This window comes from Halichondria panicea, chromosome 8 (genome assembly GCF_963675165.1).
Source record: "Halichondria panicea chromosome 8, odHalPani1.1, whole genome shotgun sequence".
In the NCBI taxonomy this organism is placed as follows: Eukaryota; Metazoa; Porifera; class Demospongiae; order Suberitida; family Halichondriidae; genus Halichondria; species Halichondria panicea.
In genome coordinates, this window is record NC_087384.1 from 5,640,680 (window position 1) to 5,660,141 (window position 19,462).

Genomic DNA, 19,462 nt, shown 5'->3' on the forward strand with positions numbered 1-19,462 from the left:
GGCCAAATTGCTTTTCGTTTTTCGGATCTAGCTAGTACAGTAGAACCTCGATTATCCGGCTTGGCAGTTTTCTAGATTAGAAAATGGGCGTGTCCCTCAAACGCGCATGCGCGTTGCAGTTGTTACCATGGAGACATGCCTGCTTATCTTCTGCGCATGCGCAGACAACCATGTGGCACTACTGTTTATCAATATAATAATAATAATAATAATTATGGTTTCTCAGCATACATACAGGTGATTACAAAAAAAAAAACAGGGCAATAATATAGTGAGTGGACAGGTGAAGGCTAATCTGAAACTAGTCAGATTGCCATGTGAGATAGATTATAGAGAAAGTGGGTGGATCAAGGCGTGGTTTATCTATTCCGGCGGCATATTCACTTATCCGGCCTGCTTCTGGAACCAAGGTGTCGGATAATCGAGGTTCTACTGTATGGGTATTAGGGTTAGGTCCAGTAACCATCGTAGACACCAAACACAACTACCGTATAGCGGGTAATTTTCGGGGGACAAAATATTCGAGGTTCAGCAATATTGAGACATTTTGTGGATAATATTTTCGTGGTTGCTACTTGGATTGTAGGTAAAGGTAGGCAAGGTCGCTTCATTCGTGGGTAAAATATTCGTGGTCAGACCTCCAACCACGAAAACCACGAATATTTTGCCCCACGAAAATTACCAGCTATACGGTAGCTGTCAACAGATTCAACGACAGAAACCGTGCAGAATGAAAGCACCGCGGGTGCTGATGCCTCGGTGGAGGTGCCAAAGCTACATAACATAAAACTACTAATAGCTAGCTTTTATACACACATTGATTATAATATTATTATCATGATGAACATCTTTAATTTTGCTGCATGCAATCAGCGATTGTTGTTAAAAACGATCGATGCCAAAAGTTCAAGTCTAAAATTATGGCTGCAAGTCAGCAGAGCCTTGCAGCTCTCTGCTCACTCTTGCAGCTACCAATAGCTAGCATTCTAATAAAGAGCTAACTACTAAGTAGAGTAGTAACACTCGGTGAACAAGTTTTGCTACGGACTCTTCTGAAAAGGCTGCAATAGCATTCCAAATAAGCAAAACTAGGCATAACTCGAGAACGAAGCATTATTTTGCAAATCCACGAATTAAAATCCAAGTAAACATGACTAGAAGCCTATATATAGAAACTCTTACTTGCACTTGATTCATCCTTGAGCAGCTGTAGCGGTCTACACACACACACACAGAGACACACAAACACACTACTGTATACCTCGCTTGCGCATGTGCACCGAGGCATAATTACTGTTAGCCTCGATCCCAGGCCGAGTTTTCGCTTTTATAACGGTTAGGCGAACAACCAGTTGTTTGCCTAACCGTTATAAAAGCGAAAACTCGGCCTGGGATCGAGGCTAAATTACTGTGTGACAGCACTGAATTAATTGTGACAACACTGAAAACTACCAAATTACTGTGGTGAAAAAAGATTGAGCTTGCAGGCTATAGCTATAGGAACCATGATTATTTCGAAGGTCGCATTGTGTACACGTGCATATGATCATATTGATGGTACAATGCTCAGCCCCTCCCGGCCTACCATATCTCACAACTTGGTTTTTTTGTAAAAAACATTTTTATAGAAAGCAAGAAACCTCCTTAATAATTATTAGACTTACAAAAACAGTGCAAGTATGGCAGTGACACACAAAACAATGAGAGATGTTACACTAGCCAAAGTTTGTCCACCATTGCTAGGCCTGAGTATCTCTTCAAACACGGCCGGGGCGGAGATAGCTGCTCCTGCAAACTGGAGCACTTGAGGGCGTGCCAAGTCCTCGTCAGGGGGATTATTAATTAACGAAGCCAAATTCATGCTTGCTTCCCCACAAAACACGTCATCGTCAGGTCCCACCCCCTCCAACGTGATCTCCAGGTTTTCAGAGGATGTGAAAGACACACCCACCTCACAACGCTCGACCGTCTCTACTGAAATGAAGTTAGCATCAATCAGCAACTCGACAAAATCGTCAATAGTGCGCACTCTTGGATTCAGTTTCACGAACTCTCCAAGACCTCTGAAATCTATTGCCACAAGAACAATACCACCTGCAGAAAGAAAGAAAAACACATTGGAGTCAATTCTGTGGTGTGTATAAAGAGGAAGTTTTGTTGGGAGATATTCATGCACACATTAATATTTGCCTACTGTCAAGCTTTCTGTGTTTCTGAACATTGTTTGATGTTCCTGGCTCTGTTCAGCTATATAATTATATGCACACTAATTGCTAAAAACGGCCGACAAAATAATTTCGTATGTAATGGTGGATTTTACTCACCGCAGAGGGCACAGCAACCCTCCTCTGGTCGTACAAGACGTCTGCAGTTGGAGACGTTGTAGATGCATCGCCTAACCCTGCTCACCCTCTCACAGACTCCCTGGGGGGTCTGGGTGGGGTCACCTTCGTCCACAGCACAACCCCCAGCGTAGTCTAGACGAGCATTCCCAGACTGACTCCGCAGGACGCAGATGTTGTCGTAGGTCACACCATCAGTACCGCACACCTGCATGATTGAGGGGGTACGTAAGCAATTGCCCATTCTGTAAATACATCATTGTTTATAACGTATATACATAGTACGTTTTGGGGGACAAGTTTCACTGCTATACAGAAGTGGCCTATATATAGATTTGAGTGCATGTTCATTTGAGACATTGTTGCATGCATGGCCTTTATGTAACAGTTGGCCTTTCGGCCTCTAAGGCGGGTTCCACTGTATACTATACGTATGTTTAGATCAACTGAAATCCATCAAAACTGAAAGATGTGCATGGGTAACAACGGCTATACTCTGCATGGTGGGTATGTACGAACCTCTCCTCCATCACACTCCTCCCTATCACATGACCCAGCATAAGCCACGCCCTCATTGCCAGTATCCTGTAGGAGCTCACAGAGACTGGAGTACGTCTCTCCGTTAGTCCCGCACAAAATTGTGTTCTCATCATCTTCTTCTGGGCTCTCAGCAGCTGCATATTGAAGAGGGGGCAGGTACGAGTCAAGTATAGAGAGTATGTAACTTATGTAATTTTGTGACATCAGTCATCTAGCCTCCTACTGTAAGTACAGGTACAGACCTCTAGAAAAGGAAAGACCTAGCAATAACTTAATTGTATCAACCGCAAGAGCAAAATACTGAAAGCTATAATTAAAAGGAAGCACTTTTAGAGGTGGACAATTACCTCCTGGTGATTCCGGATCCTCAGAAACATCACACTGTAGCGTGTCAAGGTCCACTGCAGGACGGAAATATGCATAATTATGTATGTATACGACATGATATTGATAAGATAAGCACTCTATTTAAGATACGTAGAATACGGAGACAGTATTTGGTGTTCCAGCTCACCACACAATCTCAATTCATCGGGCTGGCAACCGTCAGGGTCCAGACATGACACTCCACCCCTTTTGATGCACCTCTCCCCCTCAGGGCATTGAAACTGCTCGCAAATGTCCTGTACAGATTAACAAAAGTAATTAATACAACCTTCTGTGCATTAAAATGTATACGTACATGTACATGTGCATGTGTACTTAATTATTTACATATTATGCATGCATGTATACGTAGGCATACATTGTATTCCACAAGTGACATCTTCATTGAAGATCAATGAAGTAATTTTTAGCCGTGTGACAGTATAATCTTCATACACCTGCGTATACATGTATATGGTAATTGCACTACATGCATGTACGCACGTAGCACAAAACAGAATGCACATAACTCACATAATCAGCGCAAGATCCCTCCACAAGATCAAATGGTGGGTAGCCACCGCAATATATAGCATGACACTCGGTTTGATACGTCTTTCCGTTGGGAGCACACATGGGAGAGAGGGGAAACTGGTCACATGACGAGCAGGTGTCTCCGATGGGTGCTTCGGCACAGCGAATGTGTGTGCACTGGATCCTCCCATTACGACATCCACACCTGTTGCAGCCCTCCTGTTGATATAGACAATGAACTTAAATGATCAGCAAACACACATGATATGCGTGCGTATATAACACAGGTAATAGCTTTGGTGACACATAAGGACTGTTACATTAAACAAGTGTGTGAAATAACACATACTGACCTTACTATATTTTCCCCCCATCATAATTTCATATTACGTAACATTTGTAACTGCATGTTTTCCCACACTAAAAGCACAATAATTTACCGTAAACTGGTCTCCGTGAGTGTACTCCAGTCCCTGGTACCGACAGGAAGTAGGTGTGGCACTGAGAGCCCTGCATACTGACGGTTCACAGAGTGTGGCTTGTCCGTTGTCACAGAGACACCTGGTACAGCTGACAATATCGAATAAGTACTCTCCATGAGTAGCTGTGAATGTCTCCCCTACAACCTCCACACTGCAGCCCTCAAACACTGCATGTACAAATGTCTAAAATTACCTAAACTGTATGAATCTCCATTCTTTTATATACTTGCCAGTATTAAACTAAATTATGGATAAATTGATCATTGATCTGAGGTTAGAGCTCAATGGTTACTAAAAACCATCGATACGATTTATTTTCTTTATACTCAATCCAGTTAACAAGCATGCTAGGTACTGTACTTGTTAATACTCTCACTAATTAGATTCTTTACAAAAGCAAAGCGACAACTGAAATGACTCACTCACCTCTACTCTCACAGTCAGGAGCGTCCACAATGTCCATCACTGTTACTTCTGTACCCGTGATGGCCATACCCGTATCGGGGCGGACACAGCGACACACAAGCTCAGCCCCTTCCTCTCGGCACTGAAGAGCCTCAAAACTGCCGTCAGTGGCACAGTCCAACACTGAGCCCTGTTCACGGGCCACAACACACACACCTGCACAGAGATAGTATATTATCTTGTGGTCAGAGTATGATATTTACCACCAAATTAATGTGTGGCCTCCTCAAAGTCTATAAGACATACCTCTCATCACATGACATGGGATCCCTTAATTTAATTTATTATGGAACTCCGAAAAAATGGTATCGCTATGATCTGAGAACTCACCGGCAGAATTCTCTGGACGACACTCTCTCCTACCCAGGGCCACTCGGCTACACACCAGTCCCTCCCCACAAGGGGGCATGGCCTCCTTCAGCTGACCAAAGATACGACGATCGTTGGCACCAGTGATTCGCCCCCTGGCTCTTTGCTTGCCTCTCTTCCTCCCAGTGGAGGCCTCACTCGAGTCCTCTGAGTCATCTTCATCTTCATCTTCCCCGGCAATCTCTCCATCACACCTTTCACCCTCAGCAAGGGCTGTGGGGATGGATGGCACAGTAAGGGGTGAGTAGCAGGGCCGTGTGTGGGCATGCACAATGCAAATGAAGGTGTCACAGCAAGAAACCATGACAATAATGTTTTACCATTATATATTTACGGTTTCTATATGCGCACCTATAGGTGCACTTATACATGCACATAACCGTGAAAGTTAAGTTTTTAAAGTGGTCTGCTGAGGATTAATGTGGGGGATGGGTGGGTGGTCACTTACCGTCTACACAAGATCTCAGTCCAAATCTCCCCACTTTCAGACACACCTGGTCATCACTGCAATTACAAGGGTCTTCTGAGAACTCCAGTTCATCAAATTCATCTACATGGGAGGTTACCATGAAAGCAAGAGACTGACAATCACGTACATGTACTAAACGTGCAGCTAATTAGTCTCTATGACAAATTGTGCCTGGCAGAATACATACATGGGGATTAAGACATGCATATTTAGCACAATGACCTTAATTACAGGGTATATATGTTACTTAAAGTACACGCCTATACTAACCATAGCATGTTCTGTTGCAGGCTGGACACCCGTCATCATCTTCTACTAGACACTCCTCAGGACAGCCTTTCTCCAGAAGCCTCTGCACAGTCACACACTTGCTCCTCGATTTGCTACCAGAGAAACTCGTCTCAGTGGAAGAACTTGTGTCGCTAGAATCTGAACTGGAGGATTGACTTGAACCAGAACTTCCAGAAGACCGACTTGTTTCAGATGAACGATTTGTTCCAGATGAGCGACTTGTTCCAGATGAGCGACTTGTTCCAGATGAGCGACTTGTTCCAGATGTGCGACTTGTTCCAGATGTTCTGGAAGACCTACTGGAACCAGAAGATCGTGTCGTCCCAGATGTACCAGTGGATCGACTTGTATCACTCTCTTCCTCAGTTGGCTCTTCTACTGTCACTGCAGTTGTCTCAGGATCAGTGGGTGTGGTCTCAGGGTCGGTAGCTGTGGGTGCTTCTGTGGGTGTATCCGTGGGTTGAGTCTCAGGATCTGTGGGTGTGTCCGTGGGTTGAGTCTCAGGGTCTGTGGATGTGTCAGTGGGTTGGGTCTCAGTGGTGGGAGCATCAGTCACCTCAGGTTGTGCAGTTGTCGTTGAAGCAGCTGGATCGAGGTGTAGATTTGAAGTTAGTTACATCCCTATACTTATACAATGTATACATGGTAGGGTAACATTTCAGAATACAAACTATACATTTTCTGTGAGCAAATGTGATATCAATACTTTATAGGTAGTTGTAATACATTGCCCAAGAAGATTGTTTCATTATGTAAGAGAAATAGTTATGACAACATGCATGGCTGCATTAAGAATTTGTACTCAAATCTCTAAAGGCAATGTACACAAACTAGTCTTAATAGGGTTATGATTGCATTATGATATAGATTAGCTGCCAGGACACCGAAGATAATTTGATTACAACCTCTTGTTTGCAAAACAAGCCTATATATATATACGTATAGGGCAATGGCCATAAGAAGTCATGTATATACGCAAGGCAATTGACATGCATATCGTATTACTACAGAGACTTATACTCTTGTTTTGACATCCTGATATTTTCCTAATTGAAAAAATTATAACACGAAGTTCTGCATTCTGGCTTGGCTCATTCGCTAAGGTTTATCACTCGCAATCACTCACACGCACTTGGTACTCAAGCTAGCCTATACCCTTAACTTAACATTAACAACTTACTTGTCATTGATGGTGGTGATGTGGGTTCCATGGGAAACACTGAATAAGTATAGAAGAAGAAAGATCACTAGAGCTCTAGACTTACATACACACACTTATTAACGAAGTATATGCACATGCAATAGGATCGCAAATAGTGAGTGCCAACAACTTTCTCACCTTCAATGCAGTCAATAAAAAGGTCTTCTTCATCAAAGAAGATACCACTCCCTACCAAATCTCCAGAGATGGGATCAACACATCGACACACACCCAGGTTACACTGTCTGGCCAGGAACAAAGTGCCATCAGTGCTATTGCACAGTATGTGAGGGCGCTCATCCTTAAGTTCTTGACATGAGAGCATTTCAGGATTGGAGTCTGCATGCATGCAATGAGAAGGAAAACAGTATTAACGGACTTTCTAAGTAAATTGGCTTGGTATATTCATGCAATGTCCGCTGCTTCAGAGGACAAAGCACATGATTGTATATACCGTGCATGCAGTTGCAGGTTGGCAAGATGCTATATAGCTTCCGTACATGCATGCCCTTGCACTTCCTCTCCTTTACATTTAGCTATAATCATAGTAATATGCATGCACATGCATGCAGCTATACATACATGTGTATAGCTAGGCAAGTATATATATAGCAATCGTAATAATATTGAATATCATGCACTCACCAGGTAATGGATCCTGAGCAAAGGTTAGGCACACCAGAGTGAAACCTGCAGGAAATCCGAATGAGTATATTCTATACCAAACAGCATTTTAGCTTCTACATTATACTCACCTAGTTTCAGCAATAGAAAGAGCTTCATGATGTCTGCAGCGTGCATGCAATAAGCTGTATAGCTTGTATTGGTTGCAGTTATGTATTTGCATGCTCTACTTGACTTTTTATAGCTAATCCAGCCAACATTCATATACACCGACTGTATAAGTGCACTAATACCAGGCAATGTTTACATTAAAGAATGCATCGCATTGGGCATGAAGCACTACAAATACAGTCATGCATTGCACCTAAATGGAATGTCTCATGGTCAGTATACCATGTTAACCATGCAAGCTAGCAAAGCAAAATCGAATTCACTTTATAGGGATATGGGTGTGCAATGTGTTAATTGTTACCATTTATATATACACAATACCAACGGTGCAGTATATATGCTGTTTATACAATAGCATGCAGTACTGTTAAAAGTCTAATTTAGTGAAAGCTGTTGACGGCGCAGAGGCGGAGATTAAAGGAGGCTACAATATGAAACGCATATGCTTATATAGAGACTTTGGGGATTATTAAACATGCGTGGTAGTATAATAATTATTATAAGCTATACATGCAGGGTGACCGCTTACAAAAAAATTATATAGAATAAGATAGGTGGATTGTACTGTATATACACGTAATTTAAATGCACAGCACAGATCAGACCTAGACATGCAGAGACAAACTAACTCTTGTATACTTCGTAGAAATTGCACATAATTATGCTATACATAGCTATATACGTATAGAGAAGACAAACATTAATTTATTATAGCTTATAAATTGGATATACATTAATTGTTAAAAAAGTATGTCTGGTTTTTAATTGCAACCCTGCATGTGTATAGATAATTAAATACATGCTATATATAGGCAGCACACACTTGTTTTGACCGCATAATCATGATAATTAGTGCATGTATATTGTGTGTATATGCCTCAGTTGGAAAGGGTGGTTCTGGATACATCCACACCTTCTGTCCTGCGACCATATTTGAAGTCACACCATATGGCAGTCTAAACCCATTAGTCACCCTTAGTGCCAATTCATGCTTAATGGGAGAACTATGGGAAATAAGTGTAATTGGTAGCATGTAATTTATTGGCACTGACAGGCCTGCACGAAGCCATTGTTTATTAGAAACTTTCTAAAGATCCAATATTGTCAGACAAGAAAGAGTAAAGAAACCTGACACACAAACAGAATGGCTTTGAAACATGATCAGACCAAACTGAGGTGAGAACATGTCTAAACAAAGGTGATCTTAAATCAAATTGATACCACACAAAATTGGCAATGTGTACTGTGACAATTAATTAATAGTGGTCGGTTTATACTGTACAGGATTCAAACTTGCATGGGGTCACTATCTAAAGTAGTTAACGGAGAATCTTTGGTCCATTTCCCAAGCTTCGTCAAATGCTTTCACCACACCTACACAGGGAGGAAATCAGTGCAGTACTAAGAAAAACAACATTTGCTACATCTCTACAAAATTGTGCACTACTGTACTATACAACAGGTGTAGAAAGCATGCAAGCAGGTTCTATAGCTACGAATGCTTCATATACATTGTACATAACAAAACTGAGACTAGAAAATAAAACTGAACATAATTTCATTTAAGATATGTACAATACATATTCATTGGGCTTAATAGCCGATTGTACTGTATATATGCATGCATGCACATATAATTATCGTATATGCTTGAACAGAGGCAGCTCTTGTATAAAGGCTGCACTCAAATAGTAGCCTCTCTATATATACAGCCATCTTCAGTCAATAGAAGCCACTCTCAAATAGCATATAGTCTCAGTGAACTTATAGAGGCTATTTCTCTGCACGTGGTAGCCATGGTATCTACGGTAGCAGCTAGCAGCTTAATATTGTTAGTGCTTTTTAAACTTTCTCATATATATATGGCAGAGTTCGAGTTTGTGCAGGTGAAAAGAATTTTTTTGACAAACTAAAGGTTTATGAATTAGCTGGGGTCTTAGTATAGACATCTCTCTCAAACAGTGGCCTCTCTCAAATTGCAGCCTCCTTTGCCAGCAAAATGAAACATTTATAGTAGCCGCGGCTTCTGATCAAGCATATACAGTGTGCAAAAGAAGAGACATATATATACAAGTGGTACTTGTCGACTTACGATCATCCAAAGGCCCTTCCTCACAGCTGCTCAGGTTGCTAGTGACTTGCTCAATGCAACTTGCCCCCAGTATTATCCCATCTAATAACAATTGGATAAGTAATATAGACGTAAGCCATACAATGTTTGAGATAAAGACATATACCGTATATATCTGGAAAATTTGGCGTGTCTTGTATTTGGCGAATGAGGCATTTGAACCGACTTGGCATTTTTATACCTCGGTGCGCATGCGCAAGCGAGGTACACGGTAGTGTGTTTGTGTGTCTGTGTGTCTGTGTAGACCGCTACAGCTGCTCAAGGATGAATCAAGTGCAAGTAAGAGTTTCTATAGGCTTCTAGTCATGTTTACTTGGATTTTAATTCGTGGATTTGCAAAATAATGCTTCGTTCTCGAGTTATGCCTAGTTTGGCTTACTTGGAATGCCATTGCAGCCTTTTCAGAAGAGTCCGTAGCAAAACTTGTTCACCAAGTGTTACTACTCTACTTAGTAGTTAGCTCTGCACTAGAACGCTAGCTATTGGTAGCTGCAAGAGTGAGCAGAGAGCTGCAAGGCTCTGCTGACTTGCAGCCGGCCATTAATTTTAGACTTGAACTTTTGGCATCGATCGTTTTTAACAACAATCATGGTTGATCATTTGGTTGATTGCATGCAGTAAAATTAAAGATGTTCATCATGATAATTATAATCAATGAATGTGTGTATAAAAGCTAGCTATTAGTAATTTTATGTTGGCACCTCCACCGAGGCATCAGCACCCGCAGTGCTTTCATTTAATTTTGCGTCTTAGGCATGGCAATGACGTTGTGTCCACTGGAAAACTTTTATTTTAATTTTAAATGTGGCGATCTTCGGTAAAATTCGTCAAATCGCCTTAAAACACCCACCAAATTTTCCAGTTATAAACTACAACTACTGCTAACTAATGAAAAGACTAGCAAAAGCAAAACTTCAGTTAAGATAAGACTTTCACTTTCAAATTATCAACAAAAAACAGGCATCGAATACAAAATATACCAAACAACACACCTCCATGTTCTGGGCTGAGTTGCGAGTGATGGTTGAGCCACCTGTAGGCAGCACTGACTAGACTGACTTTGCCCACTCCGTAACTCTCATCCAGAGCACCCCTCACTAGCTCCACCCCCTTAAACACACTCTCACGCCAATATCTGTCTCGGTACCTGTGGGGGGACATGCAGGGTCACTAGATAAGTAAAACTAGTTGTAACATTATAAGTTAGACTGAGGCTGCCCAATTATGCTGGCATAATAATATTTGAGCATAATACGCACAATTTTTGGGTGAGAATTATGCTGGATAATAGGCACCTTTGTGCAGATTTTAGAAATACAGGTCAGTACGAGTCATAGTATAAACATTTGTAGGCCTGATGGAAGTATACTAGTGGTTAATTATCTCCTTGGTATTCTATATTATAGTGTTAATAGATAGAGTCATGTGGCAATTGTTAATTATAGTTACTTGTGCAACGACATGGGGTCAACTTTAGAGGAATAATTATATGGAGATAATAGGCGATTTGAAAAAAATAATAGGCAGTTTGAAGGCTGTTAACTTAGCATAAACGAATAGTCGAGCATAATCTACCAACCCCTACTACCCATTTATACAAGCACTGTTTTGCAGTTAATTTTAAGGGTCAAACTGTAACTTGAATCATAAAACATGACCATGCAAATACAATCAGTATACAATCCGACTTAGTGCATGCATGTGCATGCATGCCCACTCACAAAGAAGAGAACTGTGGGTCGATGAAGAATCGCCCCTCTTTAAGCTCTCCCCTCGTGTTCTCAAAGTCAGAGTAGCGGTACTTTCCTGTCAACATGCCACAGGCAGTCTATGGTGGGAGAGAAAGGGGGGTGATACTCATCGCTATCATATAAGCATGCACGTACAATATTATTAGCGTGAATTTGTGGTGCAGGCTTTTTAGTAGTTTAGACTCTTCTTTAATATAGCTAGGCCTCTACATGACCAGGAGTACAGTATGTTGCTTAACTTAGAAGAGACATAAATTACTGTCAGTCTGTACACGTGAAACTCACAGGGTTATAGACGTAGAACCTAAGTCCAAAGTACCTCAAAGCAGGCAGCAGCTCCTTCTCAACATTTCTGTGAAAACATACATGCACATTAAACAGCCATGTGCCAATTAATACTGCGAGACACTTATACATAATTATATGCAAACTACGTACCTTGTTATTGCGTTGTACATTCCCTGATAGACGGTTGGTGAGACCCATCCTCTGCTCTTACAGATCTGGCAGATATTGGCTACCTCCCACGAGGCATAGTTGCACACACCTAGCTCCTTGAACTTGCCCTCTGCAAATAAAAACCAAACAGGACGCATTGGGATTAAAATTAATACCATAATTATAATTGTAGCGATATATTTTGGAGGCGTATCATTTTTTGCGGTTTTTGTTGATTCACCTAAACCTCAGGGCCTCGAAACTTGTAACTTTCGATAGTGTCCTCGAAAATAAATTTATAAATCTGCGAAATATATAGATCTATGTTATATTCTCGAAAATTTGCCGCTATACCAGCACCATAATTATAATAATGTATTATCATCATCGACATGTCTTTAATTCGTATAGAGAGGTGTTTTTTTTTAAAGAACTACAGTCTAGTACATGTGTGCATGCATGTACACTTCCGAATTTTTTAAAATTGCCTTTATAGAGAGGTCAAATAATTATTGTGCATTGGTACATCACCTACAATCTAGCAGCTATACTTAGCTTGATATAGAAATGGAGTCACAATTAACCTTGCCTTATTCACACACACTCACCTGTGTACAGCTGTTGCATTGCCTCCAGCGTCTCCTCGATGGGCGTGGCATGATCAGGGGAGTGGAGGTAGAGAATGTCCACACAAGATGTTTGCAGATTGGTCAGACATTTGTTAGCTTGTTCGTAGACACACTCCTTCTTAAAAGCTGTCAAATAATTATACTGTTTTCATAACTTTACAGTAACTGCGTATAACATAGCATTCATTGCACTTACTGTATTCCCCAAATTGATTGATCTTAGTGCCGACAGACTGCAAATAAAAATTATGGTAGATATAAATTATACGATTTATGATTTCATGTGCTAAAAGCATCGGCTGCATGGAATTACACTACAGCCCACACGTACCAGTTGAGATCCGTTGGGGCTAGTTGCCGTGTACTTGCCAATGGTCTCATCAGACGACCCCTCAGGATGTGCATACCTGAATGGGAATGGGACTGGAGTATGTAGGTGTAAAAAAGTCAACGTCTCGACTTCTGTAACATGTATAATATATACCGTGTTCTTCTGATTACAGTGCCACAAAACAATGGCGCACAAAGTTTGGTGCATGCTTGTATTGGAGTGGTACTTACGTTAGAACGTATAGTAATAGTAGCTGTTCCCAAAGCTATAGTAGATCATTTGTACGTATAGCCTTGATTTAAGACCACATCCAAATTTCTTTTTTAATAACCTAGCTGAAACCAGTAAAAAATAATTCCATGGTGCCAATTGAAAAATGTTTGGACTTGACGCTATGGAATCAATATAGTGACTAGTGTACTTCTTCGGGTCTCCATATAAAGCTTTGTGTGGCTACAGAGATTATTTTTGGTGGCGCCTTGCTAAATGGAGGCCAGTATCACTTTTTTTCACGAAGCTTGAGGACACGTCCTAGCTCCACCTGTAGTTGCTCCAGTTGGAAGGCCAAGGAAACACCTCATGCAGGGTCAATAGATTAGAACGATCATTGTAACAATCAACATTTAAATGACGTCATAAAGCCATTTAAATGACGTCATAAAGCCACGCAAATGAACTACGAGCGCGCGAGGACCTTGCACCATATGTACCCCTAGTTAATGAACTAAAACTCACACAAGAGCAGTGTCGACATTTCGGCCGCCTCGAGATAAGAAGAGGTTCAACGCATTGAAGCACTACGAAAAAATACAGTCACTGTAGGTGCATGTACATCTATTTAATTATGTATCAAACGATGAAGCATTCGTGCAACAACAATAAATACTTCATCGATCGTTCGATCGATACGTACATAGATTATACACACAATTATTGTGCAGTCTCAGATACATCAGAATTTGCAATGCACACTCACCTCCTTCTCTTCAAGAAAACCTCTTCTTCTGAAGTCTCCAGTCCCCAAAATCACCTTCAATCGAGACGAGAGAGACATGATAGATATGGATATGGTATAGTGCAGTGCTAGCGATCAGAGGTAATGTGAAATGGGTGTGGCCACCTTCGGTTCACAAGCTAGCCTCGACCCCAGGCCGATCCGTCTCCAATTGAACACTAAAAAAATCGGCCTGGGACCTTATTCACTAGTCTGGCCCTAGACCACTCCCTTGCACGTGATCTGACATGTGCCCCGGGAGGAGTCTGGCCTCGAGACTAGCTATTCATGCTAGATCTCCTATGAGATGCTAGAGACTACTCATGAATCAGCCGCACTTTCCAAGTGCGGCTGATTCATGAGACTAGCTAGAGACAGACAAGATCCAGAACAAGACAAGGAAGGAAGGTACGTGTAGATATATACAGCACCTCGACCTCATGAGGAGCAATTTTGCTGGCAAACCGTTGGAAGCTGGTAGAACTCCGAGTGCATGTCTACAATATGTTCAGAAGGAGAGCACTCGATTCATCTCTTTGTTTATCCTGTAACTTAACTGTCGTGACCATTGAATTAAGTGATGAATTCACAGTGTCAACCATTAAATTGTACAGTTTGTGCTCAAATATTCTATATGGGCTGCGAAACAAATTCCACCAGAATGTTGAACAATCCTTCGTGATGATCGAGTGCTAGACTGATCAATAAAACAAAAACTGGATTATGCTAGCATGCAATGTAGGACAACAACATTCGAGTAGGAGTTCTAATAAATTCCGCGTACATTAGCTTCAATCACATCATAGATCGTACTGTTCTATCACTGAAAACACAAAGCCAGGCTGAGTCTCTTGAACATCATCTGGGTATATACAGTGATATGGCGTACTAAATAGATATTAGACATTGGAAGGTTTTGGAGTAGGATTTATGCTAGCACCACCTATAATGTTTGTCAGGTCTTCCACGGGCAGTGTAATTGATATTGTACAATCGAAAGCGCTTATTTCAAGAAAATACATTCGTTGAGATAAACAAAATACTTGAGGAAACAAGCATACTATCAGCAGCTACAATCCATTGCTGCAATTATGCAAGTTAATAATTGTATCACATTTCACATTACCTCAGATCATGCCCCTCAGTGTCTTCAGCTTCTAAGGTAGAATGAATGGAGCCTCCAATTAGTACAGGAAGGGTGTATGCCTAGGTTGCTCTTGAGGCTAGCAGAGTCTACCTCTTTGTAGCAGGTACGTTGGCTATTTAGAACGACCAGTTCATGTGAGAGTAATCCCCCTCGATTTCTTTTCAGGTAACCAACCGACCACTGTCCGATAACACAAAAGCACCTGCCAATGCCCTCCCCTATGCTATAGGCTGATTACGTTTCTATCCCTATAATGGTTTTAAGCGCTCTTTCGCAAAGACGCTATACTTATTTCACTCCCCCACTAGGTATGTACCTAGTGTGCCACTGATAATTACCATGTCAACAACATATTTCTGACTAAGCCCTAATAAATTATTCTTACCCATTATTCTAATTCTTGAAAAATGTGCCTATTCTCATAAATATTATGGTCCGATTATTCTCATAAAAAATCCTAACAAATTGACAATACAAAATTTAAAAGGTAAACATAAACACACCACACAAAACTGAAACACAACATATCATGACTCTCGATGTTATCTTGCTGATAAGCCATTAGGATGTCGTTATGCAAAACTTAATGAAAGGATCTTTACCAAAAATTAACATTGCCCAACTATTCTTTAGACACCTATTATGCTCCGAGCATAATTTATTAAGTATGCTTGTGTAAGAACCTAAATATTGAGCATGACCATCGGACAATGAAATACATAGTTTTTGTAAACATAATTATTACACATTATTTGTTCATAAGTTTCTTTGTCTCTGTGCTAAATCGAACATATGTTTTACTTCTTTCCTGGCGGGGTTGGAGCTAGCTTAGAGAGCTGGTCTGCAAGATCCATGGCCATTGCACTCATGGCACAAGTGGGGTTCCAGGCACCGCCAGTCGGCCAGAGAGATCCGCCGGTAAGGTAGACATTTTCCACTCCTCGAAACTTGTAGTCGAGACCCACAGGAGCAGTAGGGTCGTCATCTCCCCCAATCCACATAGTGGAAGCTTCGTGCACAAGCCCAGGGACACGTCTCTCCTTCTTGGTTGGCCTGGCGACTCCATTCCAGTTACCTAGCTCGGGGCTCCAATACTCAATCTGGGTTTTATCTCCGCCAGGGGTCAAGTAGTCCTCGAGAACTTGAAAAGTGGTATCATCCATAGCATTCCAACATGAGTTGTCTTGATCATTGGCCACAACCTGCAAAACAGCATTGGAAGTGATGTCTTCACCATTGTCTTTCTTGTACCAGTTTTTCGAGTTTGTATGGTCGAGTTCTCCCAAACAGGCACAAACAAATACGACGTATCCATGGGAGGAGACTAGTTGCTGGAAGGATGGAGCAGCCACTACATCAGGTAAGTGACGCATGGTGTCGTAGATATTTTCCACTGGCGTGTCATCGATAATTGCCGTTAGTTGGATATGAAACTGTGCTCCTGTAACAGTATCCTTTCCCGGCACATATATTGCAGCCATTTGTAGCAGTCCCTGGTTATCTTGCAGAACTTTTGTGTATTCCACCTCGGTTTTCTGTGCTGTGAACACGTTTGTCTTTCGTGTGATAGATGTAACAGGAACACGGGCAATGATGGAACTGATAAAATGGGAGGTGAATCGTGCTCCAATGTTGGCTAGCTCTGGAAATGGAGAGGAATTGAGCATTAAAGTGGTGGGGGGTAGCGTTCCCATGGCAAGAATAAGCTTGGCACTGCCCAGAGTAAAGTCTCCTAAACTAGTATCGAGGATAACTGCTTTTCTCCCATCGTAAACAATTTTCTTGACACAGCATTTCATGACCACTTTTAGCGTTTGAGGGGTTTTGTTTCTCTTGCTTTCTTGATTTTTCTGGATAAGAATGTTAAGGATTGGTCCAGACGCAGAAAATTTGTTGTAGTCTTCATACCTGTATTTAGAAAGTACATATGTATAATTATATATACAAGTCATAATAAATTATATAGTAAAGTATATTCTGGAATGCCTGCATGCTGGTAAGTTATGCAATCTCTCTCTCACCTGTACATCTTAGCTCCTACAGCAAGTGGTGCATATTCGATTCTGCTCACAGTTGCTATTTTTTCAGGTACTGGCTTCAGTTTCTTGTAGACCAATTGCTGCAAGGCACCAAAAATATGACTGTCAGCGCCACTCTCTTTGCTGGAGATTTCGTTTGCTGGGACTACATTGAGCACCCCCTTAGCTGCAGGGAAGTAGGAATGCACCTTCGCTTTAAGTTCAGCAGGCCACCCCTCCATCTCATCATCTTTTGGTTCTGGACACCAAGCACTCCAAAACGATGATCGACCACCAAAGTAGTTGTTCATGCCATGCTGGAACTTGATGTACTCTCCATTATGCGTGTCTTCAGTGATTCGCCAGTGGAAAGTCTCCGCTTGACCCCCCACAGTGAATGTATAGGCAGGGGGGAGGTTCTGGAAATGCTCCGGATGAAAATAAGCCCCGCGATCCATCACAAGTATCTTTGCATCAGGCTTGTTGCCAATCATTTGCTGAATAAAGCTGAGGCAACAAAAAGAAGAACCAACAACAACATAATCAAAATTTCCTGACACGCTATCAATTTTCCACTGCTCCTCGTTCATGAAGTAGATTTTGGTCATGATATCGTCGACTGAGACCTCCTGTTGTCCAGCTGTAGGATAGCCATTCTTACTCTGAGTAGGCAATTGGGCCATCATGCACCTGAACTGTGCAACTATATAAGAGAAGAGTTGAAATAATGATGGACTTGAGTAACAGTTATGACTCAATGATGTCCTGATTTTATAGCATTCCAAAAGGAAATTGGGTAGTCTGTGGTATTAATCTGTAAACTCCCCCTGGAAGTACATAATTAACATCACCCTAATGCTGCATGGGATCAGGAGTACTCCTGATGGGATGCATGCATGCATGAAAACTATATTATTATGTACCAGCCTATATTTATAGATCTATATACTTAGTGATTTTTCAGTTGTGATTTACTGCAGCTGCATGTATAAATAATACATTAAGGGTATATAGCGTGCATGCATGGAGGAGAATACTTTGATAGGATTATGGCTTTAGCATAATCCTTGAGTCTACGTATTTGTGCGTATGGATTAATATAATCCACAACCGTTTGTACATAATAGATCTGTTTCCTCCTTGAGAAATTTCCAACAATGTTCTCACTATAAAGTGTAAATATAGCTAACTGCAATTACAAGGATTTACACATAATTATAGCAAACATACAACAGATGAGAGTAAGTAATTTTGTATTATGCATGTATAATTATATAGTATACTGATTATAAATGTGGTTCATGGTTCCTTTAGAAAGCTATACTTTCTTAGAAACCTTGTAATTCAATTGTGTTGGGAGACCACGGCATTCTTTGATGGCTTGTAATTTAATAAAGATTATCAGTGTTGATACTACTTGGTTGAGAAATTACCACTGTATTTTCACAGATGTCTTGCAATACCACACCACTAAACCAACAGAGGGATATCCATAAAACAGGTTTGACAATAGTAATTCTATAGTGCAATACTCTAATATTCAGTTCCAACTTATCTCTGTCTCCCAGTGCTGCAGTCCATGTGCAATTTTGTTCCAACTTGTTGTACTCTCCCAGTGCAGTGCATGTGCAATTTTATTACAGAGATGTATAATTATAATGCAATGGGACTTCCCCACTTGTATAGCCATGTTTTAAACACACAAATGTAAAAGGAACTCTCTCCAATGCATACAAGCGGCCTTGTATATATTGAGTGATCCTATATTTATAATTATTTTGAGGACAATTGTATAAGAGTTTATTAGGAAGAGTACGCAACTTCACTTAAAACTGTAGTGGGCGTTCTGTCTAACTTACGTCTTATAACTACATGCACATGCTGTTTGATGGCTTGTAATTTAATAAAGATTATCAGTGTTGATACTACTTGGTTGAGAAATTACCACTATATTTTCACAGATGTCTTGCAATACCACACCACTAAACCAACAGAGGGATATCCATAAAACAGGTTTGACAATAGTAATTCTATAGTGCAGTACTCTAATATTCAGTTCCAACTTATCTCTGTCTCCCAGTGCTGCAGTCCATGTGCAATTTTGTTCCAACTTGTTGTACTCTCCCAGTGCAGTGCATGTGCAATTTTATTACAGAGATGTATAATTAT

At 41.0% G+C, this 19,462-nt stretch overlaps 3 protein-coding genes and 1 long non-coding RNA gene across 4 annotated transcripts; 1 reads left to right on the forward strand and 3 right to left on the reverse strand.

The window, feature by feature from the left end:
- Positions 1-1,610: 1,610 nt before the first annotated feature.
- LOC135340565 (uncharacterized) lies at positions 1,611-7,964 on the reverse strand. Its single transcript, XM_064536924.1, has 15 exons — positions 7,815-7,964; positions 7,705-7,749; positions 7,198-7,398; positions 7,039-7,077; positions 5,838-6,443; positions 5,547-5,648; positions 5,060-5,311; positions 4,691-4,885; positions 4,223-4,431; positions 3,783-4,001; positions 3,397-3,505; positions 3,230-3,283; positions 2,862-3,016; positions 2,325-2,550; positions 1,611-2,094 (listed from the first exon to the last, which is right to left on the reverse strand). Exons 1-15 carry the CDS (start codon positions 7,945-7,947, stop codon positions 1,661-1,663), a joined length of 2,979 nt encoding a protein of 992 aa, XP_064392994.1. The 5' UTR covers positions 7,948-7,964; the 3' UTR covers positions 1,611-1,660.
- Positions 7,965-8,887: 923 nt separating this feature from the next.
- On the forward strand, positions 8,888-13,012 carry LOC135339319 (uncharacterized). Its single transcript, XR_010395978.1, has 2 exons — positions 8,888-9,030; positions 12,793-13,012. It is a non-coding gene; the product is annotated as an uncharacterized LOC135339319 (long non-coding RNA).
- LOC135339318 (aflatoxin B1 aldehyde reductase member 3-like) lies at positions 8,924-14,266 on the reverse strand. The gene is made up of 11 exons (XM_064535394.1): positions 14,111-14,266; positions 13,870-13,931; positions 13,135-13,210; positions 13,000-13,036; positions 12,783-12,929; positions 12,175-12,304; positions 12,022-12,088; positions 11,707-11,813; positions 10,978-11,132; positions 9,947-10,027; positions 8,924-9,228 (listed from the first exon to the last, which is right to left on the reverse strand). The coding sequence occupies exons 1-11, from the start codon at positions 14,186-14,188 to the stop codon at positions 9,161-9,163; spliced, it is 1,008 nt and encodes a 335-aa protein (XP_064391464.1). The 5' UTR covers positions 14,189-14,266; the 3' UTR covers positions 8,924-9,160.
- A 1,710-nt stretch (positions 14,267-15,976) lies between these two features.
- Positions 15,977-18,994, reverse strand: LOC135340326 (uncharacterized). The gene is made up of 2 exons (XM_064536644.1): positions 17,297-18,994; positions 15,977-17,183 (listed from the first exon to the last, which is right to left on the reverse strand). The coding sequence occupies exons 1-2, from the start codon at positions 17,977-17,979 to the stop codon at positions 16,073-16,075; spliced, it is 1,794 nt and encodes a 597-aa protein (XP_064392714.1). The 5' UTR covers positions 17,980-18,994; the 3' UTR covers positions 15,977-16,072.
- Positions 18,995-19,462: the final 468 nt, after the last annotated feature.